This window comes from Pelophylax lessonae (assembly GCF_965119305.1).
Source record: "Pelophylax lessonae genome assembly, chromosome: 10".
Taxonomy (NCBI): domain Eukaryota; kingdom Metazoa; phylum Chordata; class Amphibia; order Anura; family Ranidae; genus Pelophylax; species Pelophylax lessonae.
In genome coordinates, this window is record NC_138777.1 from 84,346,381 (window position 1) to 84,365,025 (window position 18,645).

Here is an 18,645-nt window from a genome sequence, read left to right on the forward strand (position 1 = left end):
TTTTTGTAAAAAATAAAAAACCCAGAGATGATTAAATACCACCAAAAGAAAGCTCTATTTGTGTGAAAAAAATGATAAAAATTTCAAATGGGTACAGTGTAGCATGACCGCGCAATTGTCATTCAAAGTGTGACAGCGCTGAAAGCTGAAAATTGGCCTGGATGGGAAGGGTGTTTAAGTGCACAGAAGGCAAGTGGTTAATGAATACCCTTATTGAAATATTTACTGTCTACACACTATACACAACCAACATCCAATCAAGTTAGAAAATTTTTTATTACCTACCTTTCACTGGAAGGTTAGTAGACAGTTGGATCACTGATATTCTCTGTGCTTCTGTTGTTAAAATTGAAATAAAAATAAATGAATAAATAAATAAAAGACAAGATGGTGCTCAATAAATATATATAGAAATACAGAACAAATGCTTCTTTAAGTTTTTCATCATGCCTTTTATAGCTGCATGGCTATCAAATTATGTATGATTTAAAGTATGTTTGGTCATGATATAGTATGAAGAGTACTTCATAAGGTTTGTAGTACGGAAAATTAGTTTTACAAAAATTTCCATAGGACTTTAGAGGGCCATTTCCTTGTATTTTTTATCAACAAAAACAAAAACAGAAATTAACCATAGCACAGGTACTGTATATTCATTATGATACCTGATACATGTGTATAGGGATTACTTATTGATTAATATTAATGATACAGATTGTTATTATTAACCACTTTACGTCTGCTCACAGTAATACTACTGCGGCAGAGTGGTTCGTTATCGTCTGACGACGTAGTATTAACGTCGTCAGACACTCCCCCTTCTGGGCGGCGCTTGCGCGCCGCCGGAGGCTCGCTCCCGCTGTTTTCATTCACAGCGGGAGTCGGGCCAGGGGAGGAGCAGCGGCGATCGCCGCTGCTCTTACCCGATCGTCGGGGATCGAGTCTGGAGATCCGCCCGCTGTGTGTAAACACAGCGGGCGGATCTCCATAGTGACAGGGAGTGACAGATCGGACTGTTCAGCATAGCTGGACATCCGATCTGTCCATGACTCACTCAGTCACCTCCCCCCCTACACGTCAGTAAGCACCAGGCATACATTAACCCCTCCCTCTCCAATAAAATTAACCCCTTCCCTGCCAGTGTCATTTTTACAGTAACAGTGCATATATATAGCACTGATTACTGTAGTAATGTCACTGGTACCCCCACAAGTGTCAAAAATGTCAGTCAAGGGTCCGATCTGTCCGCCGCAATGTCGCAGTCCCGCAAAAAAAAACGCAGATCGCCGCCATTACTCGTTAAAAAAAAAAACACCAAAAATGACAGAAATCTTTCCCTTTGTTAGTAAACGCAATAACTTTTGCGCAAACCAATCAAAATACGCTTATTGAGATTTTTTTTACCAAACATAGGTAGCAGAAAACAAATTGGCCAAAAATTTTTTTGGGGGGAATTTCATATAAAAAAATGTTAAAAATATTGTTATTTTTTCAAAATAAACGCTCTTTTTTTGTTTATAGCGCAAAAAGTAAAAATCGCACAGGTGATCAAATACCACCAAAAGCTCTGTTTGTGGGAAAAAAAGGACGTAAATTTCGTTTGGGTACGGTGTCGCACGACCGCGCAATTGTCAGTTGAAGTCGCACAGCGCCGAATCGCAAAAAGTGGCCTGGACGGAAGACAGCAAAATCCTCCGGTGGTAAAGTGGTTAAAGATTACATATTGATAGTTATTCTTGATACAACAAATGAATAGACTATATACTTTGGTTGTTACAGTTAAATTATCCCTCATATATAGTATATTAATGAAAATGTTTATTTCAACCCTCTTTCATTTGTCGACAATATCTGATTAAGGTGGCATTGCATATAGCATTAGCAATCACAATAGACGGATACTAAAAAAAAAGCAAGGTTCATTTATAAACTGAATGTTCGATTGGATCTTTTCTTTGGTATAAGTAAGTTATGTATATCCATATATCAGCTAAGAATTATATTAAGAATAATCAATCAAGGTACTATTCATGGTTTATCTAAACAGGCATTTTTTTTTCTATTTAAAATTATATATTATTTCTATAGACAATTAAAATGTACCAGTATGTCCTTGTTTCTGTTGTTGTACTACTTGCTGTTGTTGTATTTGCTGCTGCTGTTGTATGTTTTCATCAACAGTGTAGTCATACGTTTCTGTTTCAGTCTCTTCTGAGGCATAATCATAATTCTGCATTTGAGCTACAATAAAATAATTACAATTATTAAAATTATAAGTCTTATATAAATGCTGAAATTGCAAAGAATGCAGTCATTTTCCATGGGATGCATAATAGATGGTCCCTCCATAGGAGTTAATAGGATTTTTGCACATACTGCATGCAGAAGAACAGAGGAAATAGCTGGGAGAGCAATACAGGAGACAGGAGATGTGGAATAAGTGTGTGTAGTGTGGAAGTATTTATTTGCCATAAAGGGGGCACCTGGGGAGTGCAGAAATACAACGCTAGAAGCCCAAGCCTGCTTACGTTTTTTGGGACAACTGCTGGTTGATGGTCTCCACCCTACAAGAGGTCAAGTTCATTGTGAAGCACTGATGTAGCAAAACCATGTGAAATGCAGAACTTCATTGAAACAGGCCTTTTTGTGTTTTCATGGTCCATGGGAATGCACAAAATGATTGAGTGAGCAGCTTTCCTATTGTGAAGTGGTGATGTAAGACTCTTTGAATTGCTTCTGTGACCAGGACCAGGATCACGCATGTTTTATTGACTCAGAACTATGGTATCTGAGCCCATATGTACTGGTAAGCACAATACCCATCTTCGGTAGTGGATATTCATATTTGGGTGTTATTTATGGACTGTCTACACTGCTATTTATAATTACTTAGAGTACACTGGAACCCCTTCATTTTGGACTTTATGTTCACATATATAAACTGATTTTTTTCTCCTTTTTTCCTCCTTTTTGTGACACTCAGTATTTGCACTCTATTGATGCATAAGATATATGGTTTTTGAGAATTTCACTATTATTTAAACATTGCTATTATAGCATTGCACCTATTATTGTATAAATTGAAAGCAGTTTTTTTCTGGTTTTGGGCATGAAGGCCCTAAATATGGATCTGGGACCTCTAATTGCCAAAATCTGTGTGTTTTTGGGACACATGGACTTGAACCAGAAACAAAACCTCTCCAAGGGTCCCCCAGGCACACACCTCACAAAGAGTAGAAGCAGGGACCATAGTCAGTAGGCAAGAGGCTACACTGCAGTCCCCTCCAAAAGCCCCTGTCCTGGATAGGTCTGTCACAACAAGCAAATTTGACAGGTGGCAATCCTTGCATTCCAGAAATATAACTCATTTTTTAAACCATTCATTTGATGGGTTTAGTTTTGCTTTATGATTTACTGCTGTTCAGGGGCTAATTTTGGTATCATAATTATTAAATGTGGAATGTTCCTTGGGTAATGTTTCATATTAAAAAGAGGTAAAGAAACCAAAAGAAAGTCTAACCTGACTACCTCTACCTAGATACAATGATAAAGCAAGGATATTATCGTAACACACAAAAAAGAACTACAGTTCTGAACCTCCAGTGAAATTGACATAAAAACCTACATTTTTATTGTGTAAGGGAAAGAGCACACTTAAATGCTGAAATCAATGTTTTATCCTCGGTAAGACAAGGGTGATCTAAATGCAAAAGCCATAAATTTGACAAATTTTACATTTACGACCCATAAAGAACTTGCATGTACCCCAAATTAAAGAGATTAGTTGACAGCCTCTATTTTGCTCCTGGGAGGCTTTCTTTTTTTTTTTTTTTTTTATTTAAAATTTTTCGACAATTTAACAAGTCAGATAATACAACAGGTATACACAAGAATTGTACATAGCAAAATGCAACAGTGATTGGAGGGATCCAGCAGGAGGGGAGAGGAAGAGTGGAAAGGGGGGGTGGCCAGAACTCAATGGCCAGACATTACATGAGTCCCAGGTTGGCATAGGTGGCGGGGATTGTGGAGTCACTCATAGTGAATGCAAAGGCAAAATCAACAGGGGGGGGGGTCATCCGAGGTTTTTGACATGTGCTTGAGGAAGACGTTCCACTTGGCGTGGAAGAGACCAGTGGCAGAGGGGGACACATTGTCCATGTTTATGCGGTCAATGGAAAGGAGTGTGGTTAGCTCTGGCTGTAGCATGGATACAAGGGGGGGGTACTTGTAATCCAATGTTTCAGGATCAGTCGCCTGGCAATTAGTAGAGTGGTAAGGATCCAGAGACGAGGGGAAACGTCTGGTGTGCTTGACCATTTTTGCAGGCGTTTGTCCCAGTAGCCAAACAGCAGGAGAAGAGGGTCTTTTGGGACAATCAGTTTGGTGACGGTTTCAATGTAGGCGAGCACCCTATCCCAAAATGACGTAATAGAAGGACAGTCCCAAAACTTGTGACAGAGGGATGGGCGTTCAATGAGGCAAAAAGGACATTTGTGGGCATCCAGCATCGTATTATCTGAGAGGAACGGAATATGTGCTCTATGAAAGATCTTAAGTTGCGTTTCCTTCCAGATAGAGTTAGGGGTGAGTTCAAAATTTGTCTGAAGACCACTTATGATCTTTGGTAGGGTGTCCTCTCCAGGAAAGTCTTTGAGCCAGTTCTTTGCGGATGATGTAAAGATCGCCGGTGGGCACGAGTGTAAGAGGGGTTTATACACGTCAGAAATGGTGTATTTGCCAGAAGCTTTAAGAGAGTCCACAAGTGACGGCTGGAATCGCTGATCAGGTTTGGGTGAGGTGGTGCGGATGAAATGACGACATTGTGCCAAGTAGAAATGGTCCGATGCAGACAAGTCATAAATCTTGGAGGTGTCCGAAATAGGGAGTAAGAGACCAGTTTGGGTGTTGCAGAGCTGGGCGAAGGTGACCAGACCTTTCAAGTTCCAATGATTGTAGACCGTGTGATCCATACCAGGGGGAAAAGCCGGGTTGCCCCGGATCGGCATAAATTTAGAGAAATACAGTGGTAGTTTTAGCAGCTTGCGTATCTCCCTCCACGCTATAACTGTGTCCCTCAGGAGCAAGCTATGTCGCAGGTCGGGAGGGAATTGAACCCATCTGACATGGAGAAGGGCTGCCAGGTCGAAAGGCTTGGACATTTGGGACTCCAACTCATAGTTCGAGAATTGTGACGCCCGAGATATCCAGTCCAAAGCCACCCTCAGCAAGCATGACAAATTATACAGTCGTATGTCAGGAAAATTGATACCTGCGTCTCGCCTGGGGAGGCTTAGCTTTTTGGAGGATATGCAAGGCCTCTTCCCTCTCCACAGGAGACGAGAAAAGGCTCTGGAGAGCTCCTGTACGTCCTTGTGTTTGATCAGTAATGGTAAGGTTTGCAAAAAGTACAGTATGCGTGCAAAGCTGACCATCTTAACCAAATGGCATCTCCCCAAGAGAGACAGCGGTAGATCCTTCCAGTTTTCCAGTTCCCCTTTAATTTTGGCGAATAGCGGGGGGTAATTAAGGGTGTAGATTGATGCAGGCGTCCTTCCGATTTTTATACCTAGGTAAGTGATAGCATGAGGTGCAATCTTAAAGGGGGAATTACATTCCCACGAACGTTGTACGTTAGACCCCAGGGGGAGGATTTCGCTCTTAGAATAATTTATTTTAAGGCCCGAACATTTCCTGAAGGCGTCAAAGGTAGAAACTATCGTGGGTATGTCGTCAGTGGGTTGAGAGGTGAAGAGAAGCACATCGTCAGCAAATAGGGAGATCCGGAGTTCCCGGTCCCCTACACAGACACCGTGTAAGGGCGCCTTGGTGGAAAAGTAACGCGACAAGGGTTCCATCGCCAAATTAAAGAGCAGCGGGGATAGGGGGCACCCCTGACGCGTTCCTTTGTACAGTCTAAAATCGTCCGTCATGGATCCACCCACACACAGTCTAGCAGTCAGAGAGGTGTACATAGAGGTAACCAGGTGCACGAATGGGCCCTTGAACCCCATAGTGTCCAGGACCCGCCGTAGCCAGTTGAAGTTCACGTTGTCGAATGCCTTTTCGGCGTCTAGCATTACTATGGCCAGGTCTTTGTCGGGATGAATGCGGGCTTGTTCTAGCACCAGTAACACCTTCCGGATATTCGCCGTAGCCGAACGTCCTTTGGTGAAACCGGATTGGGCTGGGTGAATTAGAGTGGGCATGATGAGCGCCAGGCGCGAGGCAACAATTTTTGATAGAATTTTAACGTCGAGGTTGAGTAGCGATATAGGGCGGTACGATCCTGGTTCCAGAGGGTCCTTCCCTTTTTTTGCAAGCAATTTAATAATAGCCTGGTTACATGTCGGCAGGTAAGGCCCCCCGTCCCAAATATGGGAGTAGACGGCAACCAATGTAGGGACCAAGCATGTCATAGCAGATTTGTAAAATTCCCCTGTGAGACCGTCAGGACCAGGAGATTTGTTAGCCGCTAGGTGTCGTATCGTTTGTGTGATTTCTTCCGCCGATATCGGAGCGTTCAGCATACGCAATTGTGCAGGGTCAATAAGAGGAAGCCCCGTGTTTGACAGAAACATATCGCCCGCCGTTTCCTCTACGTCTTCCTGCCCATATAACGAAGAGTAGAAATCTCTCATGATGCGCTGCACGCCTAGGGGAGAAGAGTCTACCAAGCCCGAGGGATCCCGAAGAGAGCCTATGTGTGTGGGAGAAGGCCGACCCTAGCACATGCTCGCCAACATCTTGCCCGCTTTATTGCCGAACCTGTGCAAGGACGCAGCCAAGTGGGCAGTGTGGATGCGTTCCACCTTTTCTGCCCAGTCATCAAAAGCTTTCTTAGCGGGAGGGGCGTGGCTGCCAGCACGAGAGATGGCTGCACTGTAAGTCAGCTCCGTGAGCCACCAGAGACACGAGCCGCAACAAGGGCGCCTACCGACTAAACGGACAGCCGTGCTGATACCTGATAGCCCGCTGAACACTCCAGGATGACCCGCAGGAAGAAGGACACCGGACAGCTTAACAAACTGTCCGGTTTCTTCATCTCACAGGCGCATGGTCTCCACCAAGATGGCGCCGGCGGGAAAGGACAAGCACGGAGCTCCAAGCAGGGTAACGAGCCGCTTGCCAGGCTACCTCTACTCCCGCCTCCGCATCCACAGTGCAGGATCATCGGGAACCCTGACAGCGGTCAGTCCTCGGGGTCACCCTCACCACCCTCGCATACATCCCGGAGCCCAGCGAAAAGCAGGCAGAGGAGAGACTCGCCGCCAGGACCTCTAGGCATCCCAGGTATGGAAGTTTCACATCCCCACTCACTTCCAGAGATGCAAGCATTGCCTGTCACTACTACATCAGGCGCTGTCTCCTCAGGGGGGAATCCCATATCGGAAGCTTCCATGAGGGAAATGCTATTCTCCCTAAGAACGTCCATGCAAGTGGATATGCAGCATAATACAGATCGCATTACTGCAGAGATCTCGGCTTTGGGATCCAGGATCGATCGAGTGGAACACTCGGTGCAAACACACGCTGACACCATTAACTCAGTCATAGACAAGCTTAATAAACAATCGGATGAACTTTCATGGCTAAGAAATAAAGTGGCGGACCTGGAGGATCGCTCCAGGCGCAACAATATTAAGTTAGGGGGTGTACCCGAATCGATCGCCATGGATCAGCTACCGCAATATGCCGCATCTCTCTTTAAGTTACTGGTGCCCTCACTATCTGAATCCGAACTCACAATAGACAGGATTCATCGTCTGCCCAAGCCCACCTTTTTGGAGGGCAATGTTCCGCGAGATGTATTGCTCAGAGTAAATTTTTTCACTGCAAAAGATAAAATTATGCTAGCTTCCAGACAGCACGGAACCTTGCCAGACCCCTATAGTGATGTGTTATTGCTCCCGGATCTCTCCAAGATCACACTCCAATCACGGCGCAACTTATCTACCATCACTAAGGCATTGCGCAACCACCAAATACATCATAAATGGCGGTATCCAGCAACACTCTTGGTGACACAAGGGGGCTCTACGACGGCCATCAGAACACTGGATGAGGGCCTATCTTTACTGAGAAGATGGAACATCCTACCCGCTGACCAGGCTGCGGCTGCGGCCTCTCCGCCCCTGCGCTCATTGGAAACCGAGTGGCATGAGTCTTCCCGTAAAAGGCACTCACGGCCTTCCTCCTCACATCCTAGCCCCAACCGCAACTGATCCTCACATACGTGTCTCGGGCCTCTGAATGTCATCCATTCACCTGGCCCCCCTCAAATCCTTTTGCGAGTTTTGTCGCTCTCGAGCTGCCGAGACGGCTCTTTTTTTATGCCTTTCTATGGTTCCCTTTCCTTTTGTTTATTTTTCCTCATGTTTCTCGACCTTTTTGAATCTCAATGCCGACTTAATTCTGAGTGACATCGACTACCCAGAGCTCTTCTCTCTGATCGATGACCATTAAGCTGTTATCAGTGAATGCCAACGGCCTAAACCACCCGGCCAAGAGGAGATCCCTCTGGAAGGAAGCTTTGACCCGTAGAGTTGATATTTTAGCGGTTCAAGAAACCCATTTTCAAGCAGACTCCTCACCAATCTGCGGTCACAAGAACTATCCCCAAACCATCTTTGCATCTAGTGCCGAGAAAAAGAGAGGTGTGATGTTAGCCTTCAGGGACACACTGACGGTACAAATACACAAGACGGTTCTGGACCCTGAGGGTAGATACATCATGGTGACTTGCGATATCAACAATCTGCCACTCACTTTGGTGAACTTGTACGCGCCAAACTCTCATCAATTACGCTACATACGCAAGATCCTCAAGCAAGTATCAACGTTTAAATATGGTCATCTTTTATTGTGTGGGGATTTTAACGCTGTTGTCGACCCCGGGTTGGACTCTTCTGCGTCCCCCCGGAGCCGACAACAGTCCCTTGGGCGGACGTTGCATGATGAAAAATTATTTGATGTGTGGAGATGCCAGCACTCTCTGGAGCGGGATTATTCGTTTTTTTCCTCCAGGCATTGCTCATATTCCCGTATAGATATGTTCATTGTTGACTTATTTCTGTTAGACAAGGCCTCCTCCTCTGCTGTCCATGACATAACGTGGTCTGACCATGCACCTGTGGAATTGACAATAGAGGATGCGGTGAGGTGTGCTAGTTCGTACATTTGGAGGTGTGATGCCCGCATGTTGCAGGATGCGGAGTGTCAGGCGCATATTACCAAACAACTGCAGGACTTCTACCAACACAACGGGACCTCTGTCTCCGACCCGTGGGTGCTGTGGGGTGCACAAAAGGCCTTCATAAGAGGGGTGTGCATCCAGCAGCAGGCGCGGCTTCGGAGGCAGAGGAAGGACAAGATATCTCAGTTGACTCTGAAAATACACACATTAGAAACGGACAATAAGATTGCCCCTACAGAATCTAAATCACGTACCATCATTAACTTGAGACAAGAACTTCGTCTCCTGCTTTTAGAACTTTCCCACAGACACTTTAATTACCTTAAACAAACATACTATTGTCAGGCTAACAAGGCAGGTAAATTTTTAGCGTCCCAAGTTCGGCGCAAACAAGCAAAATCCCGAATTCCCTACCTAATCCATCCCATAACAAAATCCAAAATTACCCATCCACAAGCTATCGCGGATGAATTTGCTACGTACTATAGTGCTTTATACAATCTCAAAGATAACACTTCGGAAACTCAGCCATCTCAGGAAGACATACAGAAATTTCTTCACAAGGTGTCCTTGCCATCTCTCTCTGAACAACAATTGCGAGACCTCAACTCCCCAATCACGGTTGCGGAGGTATGCTCTAGCATTTCCTCCCTACCAAAAGGCAAATCACCTGGACCCGACGGGTTCTCCAATGAATTTTATCAGCTCTTTACCCAACATCTTAGCCCCACTATGACTGCTGTTTTTAACAAGGCTATGTCTACTTCCTCCCTTCCACCCGACATCCTGAGTGCACACATAGTCACCCTGCCAAAACCGGGTAAAGACCCTACCACGCCCGCTAACTTCCGCCCCATCTCTCTGCTCAACTCGGATGCAAAAATTTATGCCCGTATACTGTCCAAACGAATACAAGTCATGCTCCCCACACTCATACATAAGGACCAAATGGGTTTCACCCCTGGAAGGCAGACGTCGGATGCCACCCGGCGAATCCTAAACATCATGCATCAAGCACACTCTTCCAAAACCCCTTCAGTTTTACTTACCTTAGACGCCGAAAAGGCCTTCGATAGGGTCCATTGGGGGTATATGGAGGCCACCCTACAAAAATTTGGTTTCACAGGCCCCATCCTCTCCGCCATATTGTCCCTCTATTCGTCTCCTTCGGCACAGGTGTATACCTCCGGAATACTGTCCAAGACTTTTCATATATCTAATGGCACTAGGCAGGGTTGTCCCCTATCGCCTACAATTTTCAACCTGGTAATAGAACCACTAGCTGAGACTATTAGATCCAACCCCCTCATCACGGGATTCAAATTACCGAATTATCATCATAAAATCAATCTGTTCGCTGATGATATCATTATGATGCTCACCAGCCCACAGAGTTCCCTACCTGAGGCCTATAACACACTACAAAGCTATAGCAGAGTTTCGTTTTATAAACTCAACGCAACTAAATCAACGGTTCTCAATCTGGGGGTCCCCGCTCATATCCAGTCTAGCATTCAACGAATTGTCCCTATTCCATGGTCCAATGAACGCATCCATTACCTGGGCATTGACCTGCCTGCCGACCCTCTCAAACTCTTATCCACCAACGTAAATAGACTATTGGCCAAACTCACGACTGATATTTCCCACATGAAAACCCCGTACTTCTCCTGGAGTGGCAGAGTCGCAGCATATAAAATGTTCATACTCCCTCAAATTTTATATCTTTTCAGGGCACTTCCCATCCACTTCCCAACGACACATCTCCAAAAATTTTCTAAATTAATGTGGTCATTTATATGGGGTGGCAAAAGATCTCGTTGTGCCCTTTCCCTTCTAGTTAAAAAAAAACAATTCGGTGGTGCTGCAGTGCCCGACCTCACCAATTATTATAGGGCTACAATTTTGACCCAGCTAAAACAGTGGTTGATTACCAAAGAGTCGCCCATGTGGGTGGATATGGAAAAGGATGTGGTACCAACGAGGGACTTGCATACCCTGCTATGGGGTGATAAGTGGTTGGAGTGGCGACTTGCCCCACTGCCGCCTACTGTACAGGCGGCACTGAGGGTATGGCGACTATCTCCGGTATCAACAGTGAGGGATGTCTCACCTAGCGCATCACTACCTATTACTATACTCGCACAACACTTACCGGATATACCAACTCATCTACTTCTCAAATTAGGGGTAACATCTATCACATCCTTCTATGAAAAGGGGTCTCTCCTTTCCATTGAAGAGATAATTCAAAAGTACAAACTTCCGGGCCACATGTACTTCCATCTTCTGAGAATATTCCACTTTCTAAGGGTACATCCGCTGCGGCCTATAGTGGTGGATGGTGGTTTATGGGACCTTCTCACACTCAATACCCCAACAAAATCCAAATTATCACATTATTACGACATCCTATTAGATAATTCTACATTCTACAAAACAACCTCCATGTTTAAATGGGACAAAGATCTGAGCTCTACACTCTCTATACCACAGTGGCGCTCTGCCCTAGCGGCCATATATAAATACTCGCACTGTGCGAATCATTGGGAGATGACCCAAAAACTTCTGAACAGATGGTACTATACTCCCTATCGTCTGGCTGGCTTCTCCCCATCATACTCCAAACTCTGCTGGAGGGAATGCTCCCAGGTGGGGACTTTATTACACATTCTGTGAGCCTGCCCTTCCTTGACAAGCTACTGGAACAGGGTATTCTCTTACATGTCAACACATACGGGGTGCATACTCCGACCATCCCCGGGGCTAGCCCTCCTACACATTGGAATAGACCGCATACCGGTCACATATAGGCCTTGGATCACCCATGTCTTATTGGCTGCCAGAACGATTATTCTTCGCAAATGGAAGTCAACTGAGCCCCCCCACTTAGAAGAGGTGGTTCATCTTTTAAAAATGAACTACAGCTTTGAAAAAGCATTAGCGATTAATAGAATGCAGATGCGATCCTTTGAGACTCATTGGAACTTTTGGGCGGGGACACTATCCTGATTGTGTTGTTTAGCTGCACACTATTAGACGCTGTTGGTTACAGTATTCAATACGTGATACCTATATATGTAATGTCACTTTATATTACACCATTCTATGCTTTGTACGGTTGTTTATGAGATGTCACTGTTATATGTTATATGACTGCTTGTTGAGAAACATATGCTTTTTTGGTTTTCTCTTATTTTCTTTGTTATGCTCCAAAACTTGAATAAAGAATATTTGCAAAAAAAAAAAAAAAAAAGCTTTCTTAGCCAGAAGCCAAGCTTCTGTGGCCTTGGGGGTGTTCGTGAGAAGTAGGTGCCTGTGTGCCGCGTGTAAACGTTCGCTCGCTGCCTTGTAACCGCTTTTGGCATGTCTCTTGTACGCTGCCGCATACGAAATTATGCGGCCCCTTAGGAAGGCTTTGCCCGCTTCCCAAAATAGATGTGGGGAGGAGGAGTGCGCCGCATTAGCCGCCGAGTAATTTTGCCATTCACGCTCGAGATAAGACTGGAAGTCATGATTTTTAGCCAAAAAGTAGGGGAATCGCCAAATAAGTGGGACCGTCGGGGAGCCTGCGAGGTCAATGGACAGGGCTAGGGGAGAGTGGTCAGAGATAGCCATATCGTGAATATTTGCGTCTTGTATCAGGGGGAGGAGAGAATCAGAGCAGAAGAAATAGTCGATCCTAGTGAAGGTCTTGTGAGGGTGAGAATAAAAGGTATATTCACGGTCTGTCGGGTGGAAATGTCGCCACACGTCAATCAGTGATAATGAGTCTACAAGAGTGGTCAGGGGAGTAGGAGATTCCATAGTGCGGGAGCGGGATGATTGAGGGTGCAAGGATTTGTCCATAACTACATCCATAACCGCATTAAAATCGCCCCCCAGTAGTCGTGGAGTCTGTGGCAGTGTCAGGGCCCGCGTCGATAGCGACGAGTAAAAGGACTGGTCAAATACATTAGGGGCATACACGTTGGATATGACTAATTCCCTACTGTTGATGCGAACGTGTGCAGAGACATATCGGCCTTCCTCATCCGTATCCACAGCCAGGATTTCCACTGAGAGCCGCTTGTGGAAAAGAATGAGGACACCAGCCTTGCGGCCCACTGCCACTGATCCTATCACCTTACCCACCCAAAGCTTTTCCATGCGGTGCATATCCGCCGCCGGAAGGTGCGATTCCTGGAGAAGAGCTATGTCCGCCCGCAGGCGTTTTAAATGCCGCAGGACTTTCATCCTCTTCGCCGGGGATCTGAGTCCCTTAACGTTCCAGGATATCAGCGTCATTTGTCATACAAAAATGGTCGATGTGTTAGACAGTGATGGTACATCATGCCCAAAAATATGATATAGTTATGCCAGAGTACGGTGGGGGAAGCTACAGAGTTAAATGAAAGAAGCTCCAAGTGCCGTCTAGAGCTCAAGGGGTGACGACCGTTGGGGGGGGGGCCCAGGGGAGAAGGGAAGGGATAACTGGAAGGAGCAACATCTACAGAACAGAGAAACATAGCAAAACAATAGCATCAACTTCACTTTTTTCCGCATGTGTGTGCAATAGAGCGCAGCTCCCCAAGCGTGACTCCAGATACGACCGGGGCGGATCAGGCCCTATAAACGAACGCATCTGGAGTGAGACCCGGGTCGCGATGAACGAACAGAACTAGGCGCTGCCATGGCACAAGATGCGGGGCATAGAGAGGAGAACAGTAAAACATTAAGGGCTGAGAGAATTATAAGCGACATGTAATAAACAGGTTGATCTACTCCAGTTTGTGGAGGGTATGCTTAGGGAAGTTGCCGTATGACGGCAGGCGTCGTCCAGGGACAGGTCACAGAAGAAGAGTACTGAGGTCCCAGGAGACATAAGGTAGCACCAAGGAGGCAGGAGAAAGGTCAATGAGGGGGTCCAGAGCGGCCAGAGCTAACCACATCCGCATATCGCTGCCTTTTCGGAGATTCTTTCCGTGGGCTGTGCTGTGGATCCGGTCTGGAAAGGGAGGATGATTTATATGTAGATGACTGACCCGAGTCGCCATGATGAAGGGATCGAACAAATTTTTCTGCTTCCGAAGGGTCCTGGAAGGACAGTTGTTCGCCGTTCGGGGCACGAAGGCGTAGCGTCGCCGGGTAGGCCAAGGTAAATTTTAAACGTTCGTTGTGTAGTTGCGAGCAAACGTTCTGGAAAGCTTTACGTCTTTTTGCGACGTCAACAGAAAAGTCAGCGAAGATCAGTATTTTCATACCTTCTATTTGGAGGTGTGGAGTTTGGCGGAATTTCTGCAAGATGGCCGATTTGTCCGCATAGTTAAGGTATTTTGCGATTATGGGGCGAGGGGTCTTCCGCTCCTCAGAGTAGAGTCCCATCCTGTGCGCCCGTTCCACCACACATATACCTTGTAGGCCCAGGGCAGCCGGTATTTTGCGTGCACACAGCTCAGGGATAGCCGAGGGGGCAACAGATTCCGGGATCCCTATGAACCGAAGGTTGCTCCGCCTGGATCGGTTCTCCAAATCCTCAAGCTTGTCCATTATCACCCTATTGAGTTTATCTTGGGATTGTTCCGTTCCCTGCATTTGGTAAATTTCGTCTTCTATGCTGGAGATTCTACCTTCAGCTTCATTTAGGCGACGGGAGTGAGACTCCAGCTCTTTTCTGATGCAGGCCATGCCTGCAGCCACCGCTTGTTCCACTGAAGCTTTGATGGTGGGGGTGAGCAGGGCGACCACTGCCTGAGCGATCCGGTCCGTGGAAGGGTCCGCAGCTGTGGAGGATATGGCAGAGGTCGGCTGCGAGCTCTCCTCAGGCTGCTGGGAGGTGTCCATGGCAGCTGGAGCAGGCGTTTTCGCGGAGTAGGCCGCAACCGCGGCCTCGATTTGGGCCGTGCCCGGCGGAGGTCGCGCCGCCGCTTTTTCTAAGAAGCGCTCCATGGCGGAGCAAACGGAGGGGCTGTGCCGGGTCCGGGGGGGTTCGGAAGGCAGATGGAGTGCCGATGGGGCAGGCTGGAGGTGCTGGGCCGGCTTTTTATGCCGATTTTTGGAGCCACGCCGCGGGAGCTGAGTAGTGCTCAACTACTCCATGCGGCGCCGGAACCGGAAGTCGGGAGGCTTTCTTTAACAAATACTATTAGTTTAGTATGCAAACTGTGTCTTTCTAAAGAGTGTTCTCCTTTAGATTTTTTCAACTGGGTCAAAAGGGTAAATAGGGTGTGTGTGTGTGTATATATATATATATATATATATATATATATATATATATATGTATATATATATTTTTTTTGAAGAAGAAGAAGAAAAACATATTTGTTGAAAGGGTGGCCAGACTTTGAAACTCCCAGCCTAGGTTTGTTCTGATGTTCAGAACTGACAAGCTTAAAGGATCAATTAGTCCAAAAGAGATACTTTGGAGAGATCAGTTCCCCAGTGGGTTCTCTTAGCTATCAGGAACTCAGGATCTGTACATATAACAATGATATTACAAGTGGGGGCTCTGATCTCTCTGCTGGATTTGAACATTTTGCAAGGATACAACAGAAGAAAAAATGCTAATACTCTAGTGGGGACTGGATCACCCAAAACTCCAAGGTTTGATGGAAAAGAAACAAGAACAATGGCAGTGAGATCCTACCACTACAGATACCTAGAGATAAAAGAAGCTAACAAATGTTTCAGCTCACCACAGTCCCTCTATATCTGAAATATTACTGTTGTCTAGAGTGAGATCTCTGAAACATCATTTCTGATGGGTAATGGCAACCCGCACATCATCTGTGCTCTCTGTAGTACCTTACCGAATAATTACATAGATTTAAAAAAGAGCCCTGGAAAGTTATAATTCCTTACTGACATACTCCCTATAGCATCCTATTGGGTGCCTATCTTGATATATATTGTATCTCCATTTATTTCTGCAAATTCAAATGCAAAGAATAAAATTGATCATCAAAACCAAGATGGATTCCCCCTTCCCTTTAATGGCAGAGAGATGAAACAACTTTTTAATGTCCTGTGACAGATTACCTTCTGTATTTGTTCTCAGCAGTGTGTATATTGTGTACTCAACAGCATCTCTGTTTGAACAGTAACTGAACAAATATCTAGCAATCAATCTGTATTCTGTTTTCATCCATGTACTTTATTGTAAATAAATCAGTACACCAATTTGTCTATTTTAGAAAAGCATAATAAGGACTGCTAAAAGTTGTTCACTGGATCTTAAATATTTTAATGCATACTCTAATTGTACTGTATTGTATTGTTGGTTAGTATGAAGAAAGTGAATCTTATGACTGTATTACATAATCCTTTATAAACGCTTGTCTACGCTACATCAATAAATCTGCTCTGACACCACTAAATACAAAGAATAGCGCAAAGGTACATAAATTCCTTAAGGTTTTATAACACTCAGGCTTATACACACACACATACACACACAGATTCAGATATAAATATACTAAAATTTTATCATCCCTTCTGTACCAATAGAAGCGGAGGACAGCTAACAACTATAACAATGATATACAACACACATTTTTTTGTAACACACTGTGAAAGTTATAATCAGTGTAATATCAGCACTGACAGAATCAGCACTTAAAGTAAAATATCTAAGAGGGAGATTTACTAAAACTGGAATACTTAGAATTTAGTGCAGCTGTGCATGGTAGCCAACCCGCTTCTAACTTCAGCTTGTTCAATTAAGCTTTGACAATAAAACCTGCAAGCTGATTGGTTTCTATGCACAGATGCACCAGATTATGCATGCTTCAGTTTTAGTAAATGCCCCCCTAAGAGTCTATATTTATTTTTAGTAGATAGCTTTTTTTCTAATTCTAATTTAGAAGCATTATATTTTAATGGTACAAAAGCATCAAAGAAAAACTAAAAACGTTATTTATTCTATCCAGTAAACAGTTTTTACCTGCTGAGGGACATTGGTCAATTTCCATGAGTACACTGGATTTAAAAGGTCACATATTGCAAGCACTTCTTTCTAACAAAACTATTTTAATATAACAGTAATAATTTCCTTTAAAAAGCGTGCATTTTAAAAATAAAGCTTAAACTAATTAAAATAAAAATGTTTTCAAATTTCTCTGTGGAAAAGTCATAGAAGAGTGGGTAAGGATACCTACCATTCAGTGGGGCCAAGATGACTAGTAGGATCCACAACGGGATCCTATTGGAGGTCCCCATCTTCTAAGTAGCTGAGGCAGCAGAGAAGAGGGTTAGTAGGGAACAAGGCTGGACAGTCCTGTGGTGATCTTTATATACACTTCTCAAGGTACCTTGGAACAATGCCAGAATTGCTCCAAACAGGTAACCTGGGAGGAGTTGTTGGTCTTTCCTCTAATTGCAGGTGTAAGGGAGGATGCTGGAACAATATGTGGACTGTACACTCTGACTATGTATACTTAAACTTCTACTTTATTTGAGAATTTGCAGTCTGTAGCAACATATATATATATATATATATATATATATATATATATATATATATATATATATACATATATATATATATATATATATATATATATATATATATATATATATATTATAGATGCTTTCTGGTAGATTTATGCTCACCATATATATATATGTATATATATATATATATATATATATATATATATATATATATATATATGTATATACAGATATATATATATATATATATATATATATATATATATATATATATATATATGTATATACAGATATATATATATATATATATATATATATATATATATATATATATTATATTATATATTATAGATGCTTTCCAGTACATTTATGCTACTACGTATGTTTTAAATATTTAATAAAAAATGTTTTTATTTACAAGAAAAAAAAAAGAAAAAAAGATGTATGTTTTTCTATTGCTATTCAGAAGGTGAAATACTGAGGATCATTAGACCATTAAACCTTTTTTGATGTGGAAAAAGATTATTAGATTAAGTGATAGTTTCCAGTGCTTTAATTACGTTTACTTTTACACTGTCTTTTCTATGGTGGTTTAATAACGTTTTTTGGTTATTACTCCTGTTTCATTTCAGTGTCTGTATAATAAAGAGTAATTTTCTGTTTGATATCTTGGTTTGGCATCCATGTGTGCAATTTCTCAGTTCTATATTTTCTATGCATAATATTATGGTTTAAAATAAGGAGCTTAAAGCAGCCAGTATCATGCATAGTATGTTGCATATTAAATAAATTTATATATATATATATATTTTTTTTTTTTTTCTTTTTTATGTATTTGTAATTTATAATTGGTTTACATTTTATATTTTGTTTGATTCTGAAACACTTAAAAATGAAATACACTCCTGACACTGATAAGAACTAAAGAAGTGTTTCGGATAAGCTTCAAAATATCTTGAACAGAACAAGTACATAGTTAAATAGTTACATATAGTTACATAGTAGATGAGGTTGAATAA

The 18,645-nt window shown here is 43.5% G+C and overlaps 1 protein-coding gene across 1 annotated transcript in view; it reads right to left on the bottom strand.

Annotated features, from left to right (window-relative positions):
* The window catches only part of LOC309565962 (von Willebrand factor-like), a gene marked incomplete at both ends in the record, with an annotated part of 214,069 nt that extends 196,677 nt beyond the window's left edge, over positions 1-17,392 (bottom strand). The window contains 3 exons of the mRNA XM_082270990.1: positions 286-336; positions 2,104-2,241; positions 17,332-17,392. Of these exons, the coding sequence (XP_082127116.1) occupies positions 286-336; positions 2,104-2,241; positions 17,332-17,392 (250 nt within the window). The remainder of the gene's footprint in view (positions 1-285; positions 337-2,103; positions 2,242-17,331) is intronic.
* Positions 17,393-18,645: the final 1,253 nt, after the last annotated feature.